This window comes from Terrapene carolina, unplaced genomic scaffold (genome assembly GCF_002925995.2).
Source record: "Terrapene carolina triunguis isolate 2854851 unplaced genomic scaffold, T_m_triunguis-2.0 Scaffold84, whole genome shotgun sequence".
Taxonomy (NCBI): Eukaryota; Metazoa; Chordata; order Testudines; family Emydidae; genus Terrapene; species Terrapene triunguis.
This window is the reverse complement of record NW_020664435.1, coordinates 20935919-20956345: the sequence shown is the minus strand read 5'-3', so window position 1 is coordinate 20956345 and position 20427 is coordinate 20935919. Positions and strand designations below refer to the sequence as shown.

At 37.0% G+C, this 20427-nt stretch overlaps 1 protein-coding gene across 1 annotated transcript in view; it reads left to right on the top strand.

Annotated features, from left to right (window-relative positions):
* The window catches only part of AHR (aryl hydrocarbon receptor), a 95696-nt gene extending 81470 nt beyond the window's left edge, over positions 1 to 14226 (top strand). Inside the window, exons 8-11 of the mRNA XM_024209068.3 lie at positions 2203 to 2312; positions 5136 to 5277; positions 6115 to 7381; positions 12482 to 14226. Coding sequence (XP_024064836.1) covers positions 2203 to 2312; positions 5136 to 5277; positions 6115 to 7381; positions 12482 to 12637 — 1675 coding nt within the window. The 3' untranslated portion in view covers positions 12638 to 14226. The remainder of the gene's footprint in view (positions 1 to 2202; positions 2313 to 5135; positions 5278 to 6114; positions 7382 to 12481) is intronic.
* The last annotated feature ends 6201 nt before the right edge of the window (positions 14227 to 20427 follow it).

Sequence of the window (20427 nt, the reverse complement as noted above, 5' to 3'; positions counted from 1 at the left end):
TCTTTAAAGTGTTTAAATGGGTACCTTTAGGTGAGCATTGGAGGTGATTGTGTATTGGGGTGGTAAGTAGTATTTTGTCATTAGGTTTTTCTCCTCCACTGCTGGAAGATATAAAGCACTTGTAGATAGAAAGGATACTTTCTACAGATATCCTCTTCAGAAACTGTTTGATAATACCTGTCTCCTGAGCATTATCAAAACAAAAAATTGCTCTTCAGAAGTATCTTTATGAATTAGGGATAAAAGTAGCCCCTGGGAGGGATGATTTAGAATACTCTCCACTGATGAGGATGAAGTTCACCCAAATCAAAGCATCTTTCTCATTGCTTCCTCCTCCTCCTCCACTACACCCAGCCACCTTTTCAATTCAAATAGATGTAAACTACTATGGAAATGTGATTTGTTGCAAATTAGCTATAAGTGAAACAAAATTATACAGAAATTAATCACATGAAATAATTGTTTTGCACAGTGCTTTGGACCAGTTTCCTTCCAAACCATTATTTTGTCTTCATTTTAAGAAAATAAACCCTACTACATTTCTAGATCAGCGTAGCACAACCATGCCCCAAGCATGGCAAAAAGCGCACTACATTGATTCCTCTTACAAGATAAAATCCTCTGGCCTCTCCTGAGTTTTTCCCTTCTCCCTCCCTTTCTGAGGTCAGATTTTCAGTGTTCTCAATGCTTTAAATCTTCCCTCCCATTTATGATTGGGTAACCCTGGTCAGATTCCCCTGGACCGGTGGTGCACAATGTACAGCCAGATTATCCTCCACCCTTTTCATCAGGATGAGTATGCTTTTTCTATATTCCCCCAACTACTACTAATCCCAATAAAGAAAAGTAGATGTGAATATATAAAAGAAAAGTAAAATTTACTAGCCATGAGTTGCTGTCTTCATCTCTTCCTCTTTCCATTTTTGTTTTTGTATTTATTATATTGTCTTACCTTCCATCTCCCATTTTTCTTGTCATTTTTATTCACAAACCACTTATTCTTTATTTTGTCTCTTGTTTCCTTTCCTTTTTATTTTCTCTCTTCCTTTTGTTACCCACATCTTTCATTTTTCTTTCTACTGCATCTTCCTTTCTTTGGATTCCCCATTTATTTGCATCTTCCATTTGCGCCCCAGGTGTCTTCCTCCCCAGTCTTTCCTTCCACTGAACATTCCACTGTCTAACACTCTGGGAGATACCCCCAGCTCCTTCAAAATTATTGCCTCTTCCATTCTTCTTCCCCATTCCTGATAATATCCTGTTGATCCTGCTGTGGCCACAAAGGGCTCTTATAGACTCCTGTTGACTTCTATGGAGCATGGTGCTACTGCCAGCACAACTCGTGTTCCCTTTAGTACAGTGGTGTTCACGTCCACTCCCACACTGAGCAGCTCAGGTGAGTGGTAGCTGGCATGAAATGCAGAAGATGGAAGAGGTGTTTAATAACTGGAGGAAGGAGGTGCTTAAATTTTTTTTTTAAGAGAAGGGGGGTTAAGAGACATCATGGGCTTCTGTGCCGCAGAACTAGAGCACACAGTGCCAGCCTCCCTTTGCTGACTCTGGTTCAATGGGACTCATGTCTTCACAGACCACCTAATTACACTATGAGCATCCCCAGACTCTTCAGTAACATAAGTGACATATTCTTGAATACACCTTTGGCTAGAATAGATGTAGAAAATTGCCCAGAATACTTATCTAACTAGCAAGGAAATGTTAGGGGGGAAATTTAATGCCATATTTAACACCTACCAGTAAAACATGGCTTGATTTGCACGCACACACAAAAGTGCCAAGCAGACTAGGGTCTCGTTGCAGTAAATGGGAGCTACTGCTTGCACGGTAATTCTGAAAATTACCCCACTTATTTGCTGATACATAACAAAATACAGAATTAGGAGCATAACTTTAAATATCTATTTTTGGAAATCCTATCCTTAATATCCAATTTTATTTTGTGAAAGCATTTCTGTATTCTGAAGTCAGCTTAGGTAAATAATAAAGGCCGTATGGCTCATGATGTATTTGCTAAATTTTGTAAGAAGAATCACATAAAATCTTGCATAAAATCTTTATTGTAAATACTGATGACATACTCTGCTATAGCAGAAATGTTTAGCCCTGATTGATTAATTCCTGTGTTCATACTATACATTGATACACCAGTAGTGCTACAGTTTGTTTTTCCTTTTTGTCTTACAGAGGAAAAATTGTGCTGGGATACACTGAAGAAGAGCTGTGTATGAGAGGAACAGGATATCAATTTATTCATGCAGCTGATATGCTTTATTGTGCTGAGAATCATATCCGAAGTAAGTGTAATTTGCCATCTGTGAGGCAGGCTGCTAAAACAAGCAAAGATTACATTTATAATAAAGAATGTTATGAAACATAACCAAAATTAATCGAGTCCAGGGGTTCTCAAACTGGGGGTCGGGACCCCTCAGGGGGTCGTGAGGTTATTACATGCGGGGGTCGCGAGCTGTCAGCCTCCACCCCAAACCTCGCTTTGCCTCCAGCACTTATAATGATGTTAAATATATAAACAAGTGTTTTTAATTTATTAGGGGGTCACACTCAGAGGCTTGCTATGTGAAAGGGGTCACCAGTACCCAAAAGTTTGAGAACCACTGATCTAGTTATTTACAGAATAAACACTTTTCTTTGTACATGTCCTTCTTCTGCATATAAGTTTATACTAGAAGAAGAAATATTTAATATTCCTATCTAGACCCATTTTGGTTAAATATCCCAGTTCCTGTCATATCCTGCTGTTCACAGTTCCTGTTCCCCACAGCCCAACTGCTGCTATTTCAGCAACTTCTCTTAAGGAGATGGATTTTAAGATAGTTTTACTGTAAGAGGCTAAAATAAGAACTTTCTATGACCTACAGGCACTTCTCTTTTACTCTTCGTTGGAGGTAATGTTTAATAATTTCCCGCTATCCCCTTAGACATCTGTAGTACATCACCTACATCCTGCTCTTCATTGATCATTTGTAAAGCAAACTGGTTAGCTATCCCCCATTCTTTCACCCAAAGGGGTGACCAGTAGGCACACAGTCCTCCCTGACTTGTGCAATCTCACATGTGTAAGTGGACCCCTGTGTCTGTTCAGAGCCCCATTAATAATCTGTCAGATCTGCCCACTCAGATCAGCTTGCAGGCTTGGGAGCCTTAAAGAACAAGTTGGTGGCACACTCAATCACCCCCACCCAAATCCAATCATGCAATGAATGTAAATATTACAAAGATAGCTTTATTACTTCCAATATCTGGCTGAGACCAGGATTGGAAATGGTGGCGCTGAAGGGAAAATTATTTCAAACATTTCAGAACCTCAAAAGATTTGTTTTTTAAAATGTGAGAAGGTTCAGGGAAGACGTGGAATAATTGTTCCCTACTGGTTTTCCCCACTCTGGTGCTAAGTATATTAAATGCCTCCTTATAAAATAGATTTTTTCTATTAGGGACTCTTACAAACTTTTACTTTTTTATTTTGCAGTTCCGTTTGTGTCTAGGAATGCAATTATTTCACCACTGTATGTACTATAAAAGTGACAGTTGGATCGCAAGATGAAGCAGTGGCAGATAGATTTTTTTGAGAGAGCATCTGAAAACTATGTATTTGAAATACTCACTGTTATACTATTTTCATCATATTAGAGATATAAAACAACTAAACATGACCCAGCCTAGAGTCAAAGCAAATGCTCTGTGTGTGGTGGTCTTGTTTTTCATTTTATTTTGTGTTTTTGTAATTGCATTTGCCTTTCTGCTAGAACACAGAGTTTAGGATTTTGCCATTTATGTGCTGTTGTATTTAGCAGTCCCTGCTATTGGCGAAATAATGGACCATGGTGCCATTAAATATTGGGATTTTTTGTATTGAATTGTCTCAGTGCCTGGAGTGACTCTCAGCAGAACGTCCCTTTGGCATTCCAGCCCCTACTTACCACCCAGGCAAACTGGACTTTATGGTGTAAGGTTATTAAAACCAAAACTAACACATGTTAGGTTTTGATCACTCACCTCAGGTTACTGGATACTTCAGGATCTAACCAAAAAACAACGCTGGTAGCCAATCTATAGTAAACTAACTACAGATTTATTAATAAAATAAATGTCATTAAAAAGGTTAAATCAGATAAAATACATTACAATTGAATCAGAATATATAAGCCCAGTTGATAGCAGAGATGTAATGTCTGCTAATATCCATAAGTCTCTCAGGGCTTTCCTAAAATTAGCTTTTTGGGGAATCTCAGTCCAGAGGCTTAAAACTCCCCCTGTTTAGGTTCAGCCGATCAGAGAAGGCAGAATCGTAGTATCACTGACGCAGCATGAGTTTTCACCAGCTGAAGAAGAATAAGTAATACAGACAGCTTGTGAATCTCCATTGTTAAACGAAGGACCTTTGCTTTGAAGTTAAGCTTTTACTTCCCATCCATACACAAATAATCCAGTTACATTGATTTACGTAAGGTAATTGCCGGCCATTCATTTTAACAGAGATAGATAATTGAAGACAATGCAGGTAATATCATTAGTTACATACACTATATACATATCTTTGATCTTAAGGTTGACGGCGTACAGAATACAGACAGACAAAAACAATTCGATCAACATTTTCCTTGATCTCTTATCAACATAATTGAATGGGCTGATGTCTGCTAGCCCATTTAACATCGCTTTGATACTAGCACACAATTGAATTGGCCTGATTACATTGCAGTGCCTCTTGACATGCCTTAAAAGGTTACACACAGGTGGACTGGCTAGTTCATTTTTAACTGTGCTGGTTTGTCAGTGTCCCATGACTATCTTAAAACTCATTGTGATTTTTGTTCTTGTTACCCATGGCCTAAGTAAAGCTTCTTGGCAGGCAGACCATATATTCATTTTGTTTTTATTTTACTTTCTAGGTCCAAATGGGCTTGGTTATTGCATGTCAATGGGTTTATTGAGAACATAATTCTGTAATAAGGAAGCATACTATTAAATACTTACCTTATCTAGTATAATTAAATTGCTTTTCAAGTAGAATTATTTATATAAGATGCCAAGTTTTCTTGTCTATTTCTTAATTGGAAAAAATATTAAGCAGTATATTTGACCATTTTTAATTCTAGTGATAAAAACTGGAGAGAGTGGCATGACTGTGTTTAGACTTCTTACCAAAGAAAAGCGATGGGCCTGGGTTCAAGCAAATGCACGCCTGATCTACAAAAACGGAAGACCTGATTATATCATTGCAACACAGAGACCTCTTACGTAAGTGTTACAGCATAGTAGTTTAGCTTGAAAACTCCCAACCTACCATCTGACATAGATCTTATTAAGATGCAGGGATTTGGGGGGTTATGTTTTTGTTTTTGAACGTTCTCTACCTGCTGCAAAGAGCTTTTTTTTTTTTTTTTTTTTTAAGAGTTAAAAATTGCCAGTGTTGCAATAATTCCATCTGTAAATTCCTCCCTTGACATCTCAAATTGTATGCAGCACTGATTATGGCAGATGCCACTGTGTTCCTCTCAGGAAGTAAATTTAATGAAACAAAGGCACAAGATCGTTCCATCCACCCTACTTCTATTTTTCTCCCCTTTTCTCTTGGAAGAAATCCAACTGCAGCTGCAGAGACATCATATATTACTCATAGGAATTAACTTCAGTAGAGTACATACTGAATTCCATTCCACTTATTATTTAGCATTATCCATACAAACCCAACGCTCACTTGACACTGAGAAATGAAAAATACCAAGAGAATTCAGTGCTGAAAGATCCATGCTCCCAGCAAATCAAGAATAGTAGAATAGGAAGTATGTAATTTAGGTTTATTGAATTGCACACATAATATTGATTAACATATGGAACATGTGGAAGTATTACAGTAAATAAACTCCTTATATCATGATCTGTTGCTCACTTTACCCACTAAAGTTAAGTTTTAATAGCCAGATTCCTCAGTGACTGGCACTTTTTAAGTGCCTACAAATAGAATAGTTTACTTTGTTAATGCTTCAATTCTAGGAAACAGAACTATACTATTTTATTGTAATTACTATAATACTGTAATAAAGTACTGTATTTTTTTTTTTTTGTCAATTTCAGAGAAGAAGAAGGATCAGAGCATTTACGGAAGCGAAACATGACAGTTCCTTTTATGTTTGCAACTGGTGAGGCTGTGTTGTATGAGTTAAACTTCCCTTTGCCTAGCCTAATGGATCCCTTGCAGACAAAGGTTAAAAGCACCCCTGGGACAGGACCTGCTGCCAAAGCTACACTACATAAAGAATATGTTGATCCAAACTCAATTCTGGGTGCCATGTTAAGGCAAGATGAGTCTGTATATCTCTGTCCTCCCGCTTCAGATAAACTTTCTTTCGAGAGAAACTTCTTTACGGACACCAGCGATGAATTGGGCAATGTTCTTAGCAGTGACTGGCAGGATAATCTTTTACCAACCGGAAATAACAACATCTTGAAACAGGAGCAAACCAACTGTCCCCAGGAAAGTAACTTAATGCTTACTGAAGACAGCACAGGGCTCTTTCAAGATAATAAAAATAGTGACTTGTACAACATCATGAGAAGTCTGGGTATTGACTTTGAAGATATAAAATGTATTCAGCAGGATGAGGAGTTTTTTAAAACTGAATTTTCTTGTGTGGATGATATTGGAGACATCGACATAACTGATGAAATCCTGACCTATGTTCAGGATTCCCTAAATAATAAGCCTGACTTCTTGTATTCAGGTTGCCATCAGCAACAGACAACGTTTCAGAACTCTAGCTGTTTGGTACAGCAACATTTGGATAAGCAGCAACTTAATCAGCATCAAAACCAAGTGGCTGAGCAGCATCAGCAGCAGTTATGTCAGAAGATGAAGCATATGCAAGTTGATGGGATGTTCACAAATTGGAACTCTGGTAGTCATGTGCCTTTTAGCTGTTCACAGCAACAGCCAGTGCAGTATGTTTTTTCTGACATGCCTGGCACTACTCAAGAGTTCGCTTACAAATCAGAAGTCAACCCTGCACCTCATGCATGTAGGCAGGAGTTTATGCCTTATAAACAGCCCACAACCCTGGTGCCACAGCTCTCTAATTTTACCCAAATAGATTTCCCAATAGGATGTTTTGACAGATCAAACTATCCTGGTTCTTCAAGCTTGGAGGATTTTCTCAGTTGTTCACAAGAAGTCCCCGAGAATCAAGAGCATGGAATAAACTCTCAGCCAGTTATGGTAACTTCTCAAACATGCTATGCAGGTGCTGTGTCTATGTACCAGTGTGTTCCTGAAACTCAACCCAACTCTGTGGATCAAATGCAATATAATTCTGTGATGAAAAGTCAACAACTATTGTTAAATAAGGTATGATAAAGGTCATTGTTAAATTTTCTTGCATGTTATAATAGTTTTTAGCAGGAAACTAGATGGTTTATGGGATACAGAACCTATTATCAACTAAGTCATTGGATTTGAAACTGACGCAGTTGTAGTAATGAATGAGAGGTACTGTAACTTCTGTTCATTAACCTGAAATGAGCCATGCTCAGTCCAGGTCCCAGGGAATGTGTCCATATCACAGGAACCTCTGCAAGTATAAGTGACAGATACCAACTGTAAATATCCTCCCTCTTAAACCTAGAATTAGTTCTTCGAGGCCAAGGCTGAGCAGAGTGACAGAAGTTTGGAGTATGCTTGTATCTATTTTGTAGGTAAATAGATTGCTGACAGTACAATTGTCTGGCACATTTCATTGTCAATTCATTTTAACCATACATAGATCTATCGTACTGGCCTATACATATTTTACTCATGAAATACCACAACATTTTTAAGAACTAAGACTTATAAATATGTTATACATGTACTTTTGTAAAAATTTAAAGTATTTCTTTTGCTCTAAATGCTGCAATGTTAAGAATATGACAAAAATTAACACAAGTTACATAAATAGGATGTGCACACAAAAATAAAAATTTAATATTAGTTAGGCCTTGATTGGTGGGACTAATTACCCTAGCGCAGGAAGTTCAAAGCAGAGCATTGACATAAATTATTTTAAGATACATCTATCTATAAAAACACAATTTTATTTTCTTTAGGAGTACTGCATACAATTTTTAGTTTAAAAAACTTCCAAAAGTGAAAACTGCTAAAACGGTGAAAAGATTATTCAGAAGCATACCTTAATTCTGCAGAAAATCCAGTTACATCTTTAGGGCACATGCAAGCAAAACCAGGAATGAATTCTGATTTTAAACTAGGAGTTATGTGCTAATTGTTTTGAATGTGCAGAGTCACTAGCTATATTGCACCTCAGTCAAAGGAGAATAATATGGCAGAAAAAGATCAAAACGATTATTTCCTGTTCCTCAAGTTCCTGATTTAAAAAAATCAGGTCTTCTCTACCTTTTTGTTTAGTTTATATGCAGTAGAAAGGAAGAATTATCTGAACATTGAAAATGGTAGGCATATCCATGTTTTGCCAAGGAGAGTGCAAAACAAAATAATATAACACATTAAAATAGCGTAGCCATTCTTCAGACAACGTTGTCAGCAAAATTCTTCCTGGGTAGAATTGAGTACATTAGCAGCTTTGGAAGAAAAACTTCCAATTTCAAGACAATTCTTTGAATGTGATAGCAGCTATCTGCATTGCAGTGCATTTAAATTGAATTCTTTATTTCTATTGTAATAATGCCCAGGCACTCTAATCAAGACTGGGGCCCTGTTGTGCTAGACATGTAATACGAAGACATGATTCTTTTTCCAAAGAGTGTACATTCTAAGGCCATGATCCTACAAATGCTTGTGCACATGCATAGGTATTTTCAGAATTAAGGCATTAACTGGCATTTAACATACACAGAGCAAGGAAGAAGAATACAGAAAATGTACAGTCTATATTACATCATATCAGAAGTAAAATGAAGACTTGTTACATTTCTTAATTCTTTCATTAATTAAATACAATATAATTATAGAATTATAAAACCTCCTTTAAAATTGAGCACAGTTCTGCAAGATTAATAGCTTCTGCTTGAGAGACCCAAGACTGGAATAGCATGAAGATACTTTGGCAAAGTTCAGTAAGGAAGCTTACACAACACTTGGCTGCACTATGTCTCACTCTAGTCGGTGCTATTAATCCTTCATAGTCCTAGATAATAGTGTTGGAAAGCATCTCCTGCATCATCCAACTTCATCCTCTTCTAATAGTACAGGATTGTCATTTACACAAATACGCTTGAGCATTGTTATGTTGATGCCTATTTTTAATAACCAATTTAAATTTTCTTTTTTAACATGTAGGTTGTTAATTTCTCACTATAATACTCATAGCCACTCTAATTATTCCTCATTTTTGTTACTTCATTTTGAGAATTTTTCTCTTCCCATTCCTCAGCAAAAATATCATACCAGAGTACTTTAGTGGATTGTCACAGTACTAACAAAACGTACTGTCATACTTAATAGGATATTATAAATAGTTAAAATTAAATCTAGTTGTAGTCCATGAAAATGGTTAAACCACTAGAATACTGTGTTCTGATTTTTCACCTTTTTGTAGTAATGTTAATGCATCAAAGGGAGACGAGCAACCAGGACAATCCTATGTTAAAATATATTTATATCATGGCTATATTTACTGTTGTTGTCAGAAGAGTGAATGATTCCAAACAAATGGGTGTATACTTGTAGTAGTAATCACATGAAATAAGTTCCAAACCAAAGCCATGACTGTAAATAATATAAATGAATTGGAGACATGTTTACTGTAGATAGGGAGAAGATATTAATGGTTACAGTAATAAAACAGATGGAAAAAAGTGTGGACAAGCATGTTGTCAGTTACCCTTTTTATGATCCTTCCATCCCTAGTTAGTTTCTCTATGACAAGATTTACAGTGAAGGTCCAGAAGGGGATGGCTGTGGGTATGTCTACACTGCAATAAAAGACATGCAGATGCGTGTTTGGCCCAGGTCAGCTGACTCAAGCTTGCAGGGCTATAAAATTGCAGTGGGGAGTATCTCGGAGCTGGGGTCCCAGCCTGAGCCCAAATGTTTACATTGCAATTTTGTAGCCCCTGTCCCCTGAGCCTTGTGAGCACGAGTCAGCTAACCTGGGGTGAGACTCAGTGCCATGGGTTTTTTATCGCTGTGTAGACCTACCCTGAGCATATCTAGTCTGACCTCCTGCATAACACAGGTCATAGGACTTCTTTAAACTTGATTTTAAAGTTTCCAGTGATTAAGAATCTATCACAACTTTTGGAAAGTTCTTCCAATTGTTGTAAGACCAGTGTCCTTTTCATAAACAGGGATACTCCCCCTTACTAATTACTACTATATGCTCAGCAAAGTCTGCCAGACAATGCACATATTAATAAGTGATCTCACCACAAAATGGATTTAATGAAGAACATTAAAATAATCCTGTCCTCTATCTTAGAAGGATTTTATTTTGCTTTATTTTCCACGAATATATGGAATATTTGGGCATATAATGACTTTTGTAAAATGATAGGAAGCATTACATCAGTTGATTAAACTAATCCTGGGGGAAATGGAGGGGGGGGGAGGGAGATTGTTTTGAAGAGAATTGTTGAAATGCAGAATATCAAGACTGATAACTTTTCAGCACTCTCGCTTGATTTTGTTAGATGTGGTGATGACGATGATCATTCATTCAAAAAATCCAACTGCATTAAGTGGTGTACATTCCAGTTTATAAATGAACTGAATACGCACTCATGGAAGAACCATAAAAGCTGACCACCACCACACACTCAAAAATACCACCTTAGGTGGATTTTGAAATTGTAACATTCTTGATGAGGAAATTGGTAGTGTTGAGGTGGGTTATGCTTTCCACAAGTGGGGGGAAAAAATCGCACTAAAAATCTGACTTTGAGAAACTTTCAAGACCTACCTGTCTACTCCTTCTGTCATTGGAGGCAGTGACAAAACTCCCATTAACTTCAACAAAAGTAGGATTGTGCCCGTGATCTTTGTTTACTTAACTTTCCATTTCTCTCACTAGTCCAGTGTGTTCTATTTGCAACTGACCACAGAAATCAGGATTTACCCATGTGATTTATTATGCAACATGTGCAGTATTAGTAAATAGAGTATTTACTATTACTAAAAAGTTAGAACTGAACAAGTTTCAAGGCATACTTCAGATTTGCAGTGCAGAACCAAAATATATTTATATATAGCAACTCTTATTAATATTTTGCTAAAAAAGTCCACAAACTCTGTCCTAAGCAAAAGCAGTTCTTGCCCCTGACTAGGGTCATCTTTGAGATGTATGGAAATATGAAAAATGTATTATTCGGGGGGTGGGGGTTGAGTTCTTATCTTTCCCATAGATAGTTCTCATGGATTTACATGCTCAATTCATAAGGTGACGCATAGTCGCTATCAGACACAGTATAGGATTTTTCTATATACAGTATTAAGCTTTTAATCCTTTATTGAGTATCACATAAAAACTTTTATCGAAAGGCATGATTGAAATATTTTAGTGAGTTCAACAATAAAGAAATAGCTAGGCCATTCCCTTTAGATATCAGACATACCCAGTGTGGTGATGGTTTGATTTACTATTTGTATTGCAGTAGTGCCTAGAGGCCTCAATCAAGGGTCAAGATCCATCTGTGCTTGATGTTGTACACACCTGTAGTAAAGACAGCCCCTGCCTGTAGCTTATAGACTTAAGGCTTGTTGACAGGATCATGAGTTTGCCTTCTGTGGTTTGACTTCTGCTTATTATGTTAAACATGACTGTTTTACTGTGCCTTTGTACTTCCCTCTTCACCCATCCTAATATGTTGTGTATCTCTATTGGCCCCAGCCATAATATAAAGGGCTAGTCTCCAGGAGTATTTAGTTTGCGGTAAGGTAGGGTATGAATCTACCCTACACTAGCCTATTGTGCTCCAGCTGTTATGGGTACCATGCTGATGCACATTAACATATCAATAATGTGCCAATTTGGTCAAGTCCTATCTCAAAGAACTAAGATCTAGTCCTGTCTCAGGTCTGAGATAGGCATCCAGGCACCTACAGAAACTTAGGCACCTAGGGGACTTTTACAGCAAAAATATAGTCACCAAGTAAGTTTAGACACCTACATGGTTAGATAGCCACTTAGCATGGGTTTTGTGGATTGCAGTGGTGCGTAAATCTTGGGTTTAGGCACCGGAGTCACTTTGTGGACCTGGGGCGCTACGTTAGCTGATCATGACTAGTTTCTGCTCCCTATAGACAAAGAATTTCTTCCACAATCGGAGTGGGGGGGAGGGGTAAACACCACCAGAAGCTTAGCCAGAGAATGCAGAAAGAGTCCCTGTCTATTTTAGGATTAGGAATCTCTAATCTTACCTGTGCATTTCACTAAATGCTTTTGAAGTTTTTAAAGAAAGCAGTCAGTAACCCCTGTAATTTTTTTTTTTCCAGTTCCAAAATGGTTTCGGTGGAATAAGCTTAAATGAAGCATATCCCTCTCAGTTAGATGTCATCAGTAACACACAGTCTGCCACGCACCTTCAGCCTCTTCATCATCCGACAGAATCCAGACCTTTCTCAGATTTGGCATCCAGTGGATTTATGTAATTCAGAGCCAATATACCATCTCTGGTTTTTGATGGATATCACTTTGGCCTGTGAAGGAGCGCTTGATAAGGCTATGGACACTGGGCTTTAAAGCCCCGAGTACATTTTGATAAGTTGAGGCTAGTTGCACTATATACCAATAGGATATGTAATCCAAAACCTGACTTTTTTTGGGTGGGAATAGGAACTATACTTTGACTGAAAGTGTGCATGCGCTGTCAGTCAGATTGAAAATGTGTTGTTGCTGCAATATGGATTATGTACTACATTCATCACGTTGTAGAACATAAGATAAGGCAAATGGTTTTATTTAGAAAATAAATGGGCACTTTGACAACCTTACTTGTAATGGCACAAAGGGGACGATGTTTTCACTCTTGGATTATTGCCAGATTTTATTTTATTTTTAAATTAAAATTTAAAAAGAATGATCTAAAATTAAGAGCATCAAAAGCACTTATTTTTTACTGTATACTAAGGTCTTTCCTTCAATTAATTATTTGTTATTAGCTCCTTTTGTTTTAATTTCCAGTTCTAGCACTTTAATCGATGGATTAAAACAAGGATTCGATATACAATTTTAGGTTTTATATAAACAAATCCATTGCATTCCTCCTTTACTGTCAATCTTAAGTGCCTCACAATTTAGCTACCTTATTTCTGAAAGGAAGCTTGTTTTAGAAAACATTCACCATAAATTAGTCATCGACATTGTGTGAACTTTTAACTAACATATACAGTGATATTGGCTTTCTTTTTTCTATAAAGTTTTTAGCAATGGCTGTTTCGAATTAGACTCAATTCTGAGTCTGCAGAGTTGTAACACTTATCTGGAGATGTAAATGTTTTACACATAGTTCAAGTAAAAGCTTTTTGTTATTCTGTACTTCATGTCTGCTTGCTTCAGGTAAAACAGGGTAAAAACAACAGAGATTTTGCAGGGGGGAGGATTCCTCCAGATTAGTTTCAGATTTCAGTGCTGAAAAACATGTGCCTTATCTTGTGTTAAAACACTTGTAATGTTCTTCAGAAATAAAAGTACAAGGCTGCTCTATGCAAATACTTTCACTAAAATGGATATTGAAAAGGGTTAACTTTTAAATGATGGGGGAAGAGCTGTCTCAATGGTAAATGGTATTGAGGTTTACTTTTGTAAAAAATTTCTTCACTGATAGTCAAAGTTCGATTGGCTGCAGTTTTTAACATTGCAGGAGGGAAGAGAGGGTCTGCTATTATTAAATGTTATCCCTGATAAATTGCACTCTAAAGGAAAAGAAGTGATCTTTTTTTTGTTTGTGAACCCACTTGAAAAGATCTATGTGCAAAATAAAAAATGAAAAAAAAAATTAGTTCAAGTTCAGAGAGATTATCCTTGTAATGAAAAGGATTTTTATATATTTGTTTTCAGAAAAGCTAAAAATATTGCTTTGGGTTTTTTTTATTTGAAAGAACTGTTAGAATTGTAGACACCAATGTTTGGTGCAAAATAGTAGCATAATGGAAAAATACAGAAACATGTATATGTTCAAATTATTGCATACTCTTGTGTGCTGTATAGTTCATATGTAATAAAATGTCTTTGTAAAATATTTTAAACCAGTTAATTTTAAAGTGTTACATCATATATATAAAGATGAAATGTTTACATTTGTTATGTATAATATAAATTACAGTGTAGACAGTTTGTTAAAAAGGAAACAAAAATAAACCAACATCCTCCTGGTTGGTGTTCATATTGTTTAATACAAGGACAACTGGAGTTTTTTAACTTGAGGAGAGACTATTTTGCAAAATTGTTGAAAATGCGATGGGAAAGGTTTCATTCCACTATTTGTGCAATCTGCACTGAAATAACTACAAAGCTAAATATTGTGCATTAGATTTTCATCCCATTTCTTTGATTTCTTCTTTGAAACACACTCTCCATGAGTAAAACTAATTTCCTTCTATAGTGTAATATGATCTGCTAGACAGAATATCAAATTCAGTTGTAGAATTTCAGATGCATGACGTTACCAGTTCCTTTAAATAAAGTTACCAAGGGAGAAATGGATGTCAGGGAAATATCTTGTATTAATACTCTACATTATTCAGGAAAGCCCTAAAAAGAAATTAGCTTGGGACATGAAATTAATTTTTTTAATGTTTCAAACTTAGTGATATCTCACACTGAAAACAAAAAGTTTTGATTTAATAGCATCTGGATTTACATTTTAACATTTAAATTTTTAATTTAAGGTAAGTTTTAATCAATTTCTAGAATGGCTTGCATTTCTAGTTAGTGTATCACTTTTAAGAGTGTGAATTTGACAATCTGTTATAAATTCTGTAAAAACAAACATTCAAAGGGGTAATGTACATTTTTACATCAGTATAAATAAAAATGTATCTGATCAGTCTAGCTAAACCAAAAACTTGTTGTTCTACCACTAAGTGCCAAGGAAGCAGCAGTACTAGTGTACTGCCTTATTATAAACATTAGTTTTGTGATATACATAATATCAGTTTATTTTCTGTAGCTATGCCTACAACAAACCCATGATTATGACTGTGTATTTTGAATCTACACCAAACTACTTCAAAAGTGCACAGGAATTTTTGAATTTTTTCATTAGCCCTCCAGTTTTGTTATGAGTAAGATATAACCCATTGTTAATCAGTATTACTATCCATTTTTTGTACCAGTTTTCTTGGCTTGTTTTGCTTTAAGTTCTTATTTCTGATTCGCTATGCCTGCACATGCCATGCAATACGTTTCTTGGGTTAGGGTATGTTTTTGTAGTGTTCTTACTGACCTTCAGTAATGTTTGTAAAACATAATATATGGTAATAAAATAATCATTTGAATGTAGCTGATATGTATGTTCTTTCACTACTAACAATTCTTTGTCTATCGCAGAAGCTTTGTGATTACACCACTGTGGACTTTGGAATTTCCAAAGTATTAGACACAAGCACATGTAGACAATTTGGTGCTGTATATAAAAACATACATTTGAACTGTAGTTCTGTATCAAAATGACAGAGAATGGTAACTGGCAGCTTATCAACATTTTAAATATCAGCAACAATTAACTCAACAGTTGAGTTAGATTAGACACCACTTGCTAACCAAATAATCTGATACCAGGAAACGTGAGTGTGATCGGCCCAACATTTGACTTAACATTTTTGTATTTATTTCATTTTATAGAGTTCCATATTCTGAATGAAAAATGTCCTAACATTTCCTCTGAGAAGAAAAAAAATCAGTTTTTTGAGTATATACAAACTGACCAGCAGTCATTTTAAAGTAAGAAATATGTGCATATGAGGAAAGAGTTTAAAAGGAAAACAGTTGCTTTCAAAGAGATGATTATAAATCAGTGAGAACCTTTTAGTAAATATAAAACAAAAAAACCTTGATCTTGTGCTCTTTTAATAAAAAAATACTTAGCAAAGTCTGCTATAAAAGGAAAAATACATTTATGCTCCTTGAATATGCCTTTCTGTAGGTGAGTTAAAGATGGCATGACCAACTCATGAATTTTCCATTTGAGAGTCATGTAGTCATCCCTAACTCCTTTTAGAAAAAGGCACTTCCCTCCACACATAGAGGAGGGCTTGAGTGATACCTAAGCCTTGTACTTTCCCTCTTCTGCTCCTCAGTACATAAAGGAATATGGCCCTTAGCATTAAAGGGAGTTATCAAAAGGAGAATATTCTGTCCATGCTCTGTAGTAGTACAACTAGTTGAATGGTGAAAGTGATCTCATATGCCTGGAGTAAGGCTGTCTGACTATTTATTTGGATAGCTGCTGGGCATTTTAAAATGTTAATGAATCTCAAATGTTTCATTAAGTTTAGCACAAATGATTATTCATCCAAACATGTTCCAAACATTGCTCTCCTTTCAATTAGGGGGTAAATAAAACCAGTACCATGTTACTTAGCTGATCAAAAACACAGATTAATGCTGTCTAGTTGGAGTGAACAATTTGCACATAATCCACAGTCTTGAGTATTTTAACACAATTTTTGGCTAATAATTTAAAATGAAGAATACACTCAAAGGCCATCCATCAGGTTACTAGATTTTAAGACCAAAAGAGAGCATTATGACCATCCAGTTTGACCTTCTGCCTAACACAGGCCAGAGAATTTCAATAAGTGGTTCTGCATCAAGCCCATAACTTCAGGGTGAGCTAAATCATTTCTTTTAAAAAGACATCCAACCTGGATTTTAAAACTGCGTCTTATTGCTAGCCTGAATTTGTCTATCTTCAGTGTCCGGTATCAGAAATCTTGACACTATGTAACTACTTTATAGACTAACACCAAGTCAGTTCTGAACCTTTTTTTATTAAACCAAATAGATTGCGTTTTTTTACTCTTCCTGTAAGGTAGGTTTACAAAGCTCCAGTCATTCTTGTATCTCTTTTCTGAATACTCCAATTTGTTAAAATCCTTTTTAAAGTGTGGACATAACTGGATACAGTATTGCAGTAATGGCATCAGTGATAACACCCTCCTACTTCTGCTTGATATTTCTCTATTTATACATGCAAGGATTGCATTTGCTTTCTTAGCCATCACATCACACTGTGTTAATGTTCAGCTGTTTATCAACTATGTCCTCGTTAAGTCCTTCTCTGAGTTCGACATCCAAAATAGAGCCTCCCTTCCTATAAGTATGACCTTACATTTAATTGTATTACAATCACATGTTCTTCAAGTAAGCCCCAGCTTACCATGTGATCCAGATCACTCTGCAGAATTGCCTTGACCTTATGATTATTTTCCACTCCCCCAATTTTATCAGCAATGCTTTGCTATTTTCTTCCAGATCACTGATAGAGATCTTGAATACCATTGGGCCAAGAACAGATCACTGTGGAGACCCCACTAAAAGCACCCTAATGAGATGAAGATTCCCATTTGATGATTTGCAAGCTATCAGCTAGACCACTTAGCACTATACAAAGTCAATAGGTAATAAGTCAAATGTCTTACAGAAGTCTATTATGTTAATGCACTTTGTCAACCAAACTTGTAATCTAATAAACAAAAAAACCCCACATGAGTTTCAGAAGACCTATTTTCCATTAAATGATGAGTGGTATCAAGGGTGCTACCATCCTTTAATTCTTTACTGATTGTGTCCGTGTTACCCTTGCCATGGTTTTATCTGATATCAATGTCAAGTTAATCAGCCTGTGGTTACCTGAGTCATCCCATTTACCCTTTGTTCCAGACACTGCAGGAAGACACACAAGGTGCTAGGCTGTACTTTATTATGTAACTACTGGGAATTGTTTGGCAATAACTTGCCCAGTACTGGTCACTTTCCCTCTTGTCATCTAGTCCCCTGAGTGATGGGTCTCTCTCAATCTAGATGGAACTAGGCTGTTCTCAGGGGTAGCAGATGACAGAACGAGGAGCAATGGTCTCAGGTTGCAGTGGGGGAGGTCTAGGTTGGCTATTAGGAAAAACTATTTCACTAGGAGGGTGGTGAAGCACTTGAATGGGTTACCTAGGGAGGTGGTAAAAACCTCTAAGGATGGAGATTCAAAGGCCTGGCTTGACAAAGCCCTGGCTGGGATGATTTAGTTGGTCCTGCTTTCCAACCTTACTCTATCATCTCTCCTCCATCCCAACCCAGCATCTCTCCAGCTAATAGCTTGGTGTTTGGATGGATGATGAAACTAAGAGGTCTTGCGCAGAAGCAATAAGAGAAAAGACTTCACAAGAAAATGTGATACAGCAAAATGGAAAAGATTTTCTATCTGGTGTCAGACTCACTGAATGGTTCTGAAATCCCTACTATTCTGGACTACCTCCTATCTCTTAGAATTTCAGGGTTATCTTTTAGCTTCTTGGCAGCTATTAGTGCCTTTCACCCTCTAGTCTTCACCCATCCTACTACTGAGTGTTTTCGGAAGGGATCTGGCAGAACCTTACCTCCGGTGCTGAAATCTATGCCATCATGGGATCTCAATCTAGTTCTTTCTGTATTAAAAACCCTCCATTCAGGCTGTTAACCTCATGCTCCTTTGCTCCTCTATCTGTGAAAGTTGCCTTTCTGGTTGTAATCACCTTAGCCAGAAGAGTAGGTCTCATGGTGGACCCTTGCTGTGCAGTCTCCCACAAGGATAAAGTTTCCTTGAGGTTACACCCTAAATTTATTCCGAAGGTAATCTCAGAATGGCATCTGAACCAGGTCATCCACCTGCCCGTCTTCTATCCAAAAACCCATGCCACCAGGACTGACAGGAAACTCCACTCTTTGGAGGGCCATTGAACTTCAGCATTCTACCTGCAAAGGACAAAACCCTTCAGGAACTCTCCCAAATTATTTGTCTCTTCTGAATGCATAAGAGGAATCACAATCTCTTCACAGAGACTCTCTAAATGGAACTCAGGCTACATCCTGCTGCAACCTCTCCCCCCACAAGGTGTGAGATCCTACTTGACCAGAGCCCAGGCTATGTTGGTAGCTTCACTCTGTGATGTTCCCCTTCTGGAGAGGTGTAGAGTAGCAAAATGGGGCTCTGTGGGTTCCTTAGCAAGACATGACAGCCTGGTACCAGCTTCTACAGCATACACATCCTTCGGGTCAGCGGTTCTCCAATCTGTGGCACAGGAGGGTTCCTTGCACCCTCCTGCTCAACGAACACTGCTTGAGAGTCACCTCGACTGCATACACATCACTCAAAGAAGAAAAAGGTTACTTACCAGGTACAGTAACTGGTATTTGAGATGTGTGGTTCCAGTGTGTAGTCCATTACCCGCCCTCCTTCCCCTCTGCTTCAGATCCTCACCCTGAAGGTTATTCGTGGTGGAGAAGAAACTGGAGAAGCAGTCAGTCCACACTGCTCTTTATACCCTTAATTTGGACACCAGGAGGAAGAAGTCTCAGGTGTGGATTAATGGACACTGCTGGTGAAAAATCTTCCAGTTCCAGGTGCACCTCAAATAGAATACGCATAGGACTCCACATCTCAAAGAACTCCAGTTACTGTATAAAGTAAATAACCTCTCTTTTTAATAGTCTAATAGTCTTCCAGTAGCTTCTTGAAGTAACTTGTTTACGAATCTCCTCCAGATACTGAATTTCTCAAGGCAAGCTGGCACCTATATGATCCTTGGACTTACTCTTGAGGGACAATATTTCTATAAATTGCTTGGCTTATCTATGATAAGAAAACAGAATCCACCTATTGATTTGGGATATAAATAACTTCTGCTAACCAGAGAAGAATCCATGGTAAATGGGTTTCATACATATAAAAGGTATTCATTTCAGTTGTATGAAGTTGTAAGAGAACAGATTTTCACATTAACACTTCCAGTACTTGCTATCTATTTTCTTTTATAAAGAAAACTTTATAACTTTGAATTTTTCCTTCTCTTAGTCATGGTATTCCTTAATATATAAAAATTCTGTGGCAAAGTATAAAATAACCCCCTGGAATCGAAATCATGAGTCAATAAATAATTTGATCTAACAAAACCTTTGCTTCTCCATACTGTATTTTAATAGTATATTTTAGGATAAAATTACTTGGCACTCAACATACTAATTCATGCATAAAATGCTCTTTTATGCCCATGTTAGCAAGCAAATTCCTGGCTAGTTGATATTAGAAACCAGATATGCTCCTTCATTTACAAATAAAATGACTGTGGTTCTGGTGTAGACTACTATAGCATAGTTGAAAGGTCCCACAACTGCTCTTTATACAACCCAGCATAAGTTAATCTTGTTGGTGTTCAAGTGCACATTTTGCCTAGTAGCAGAAGGGGAAATT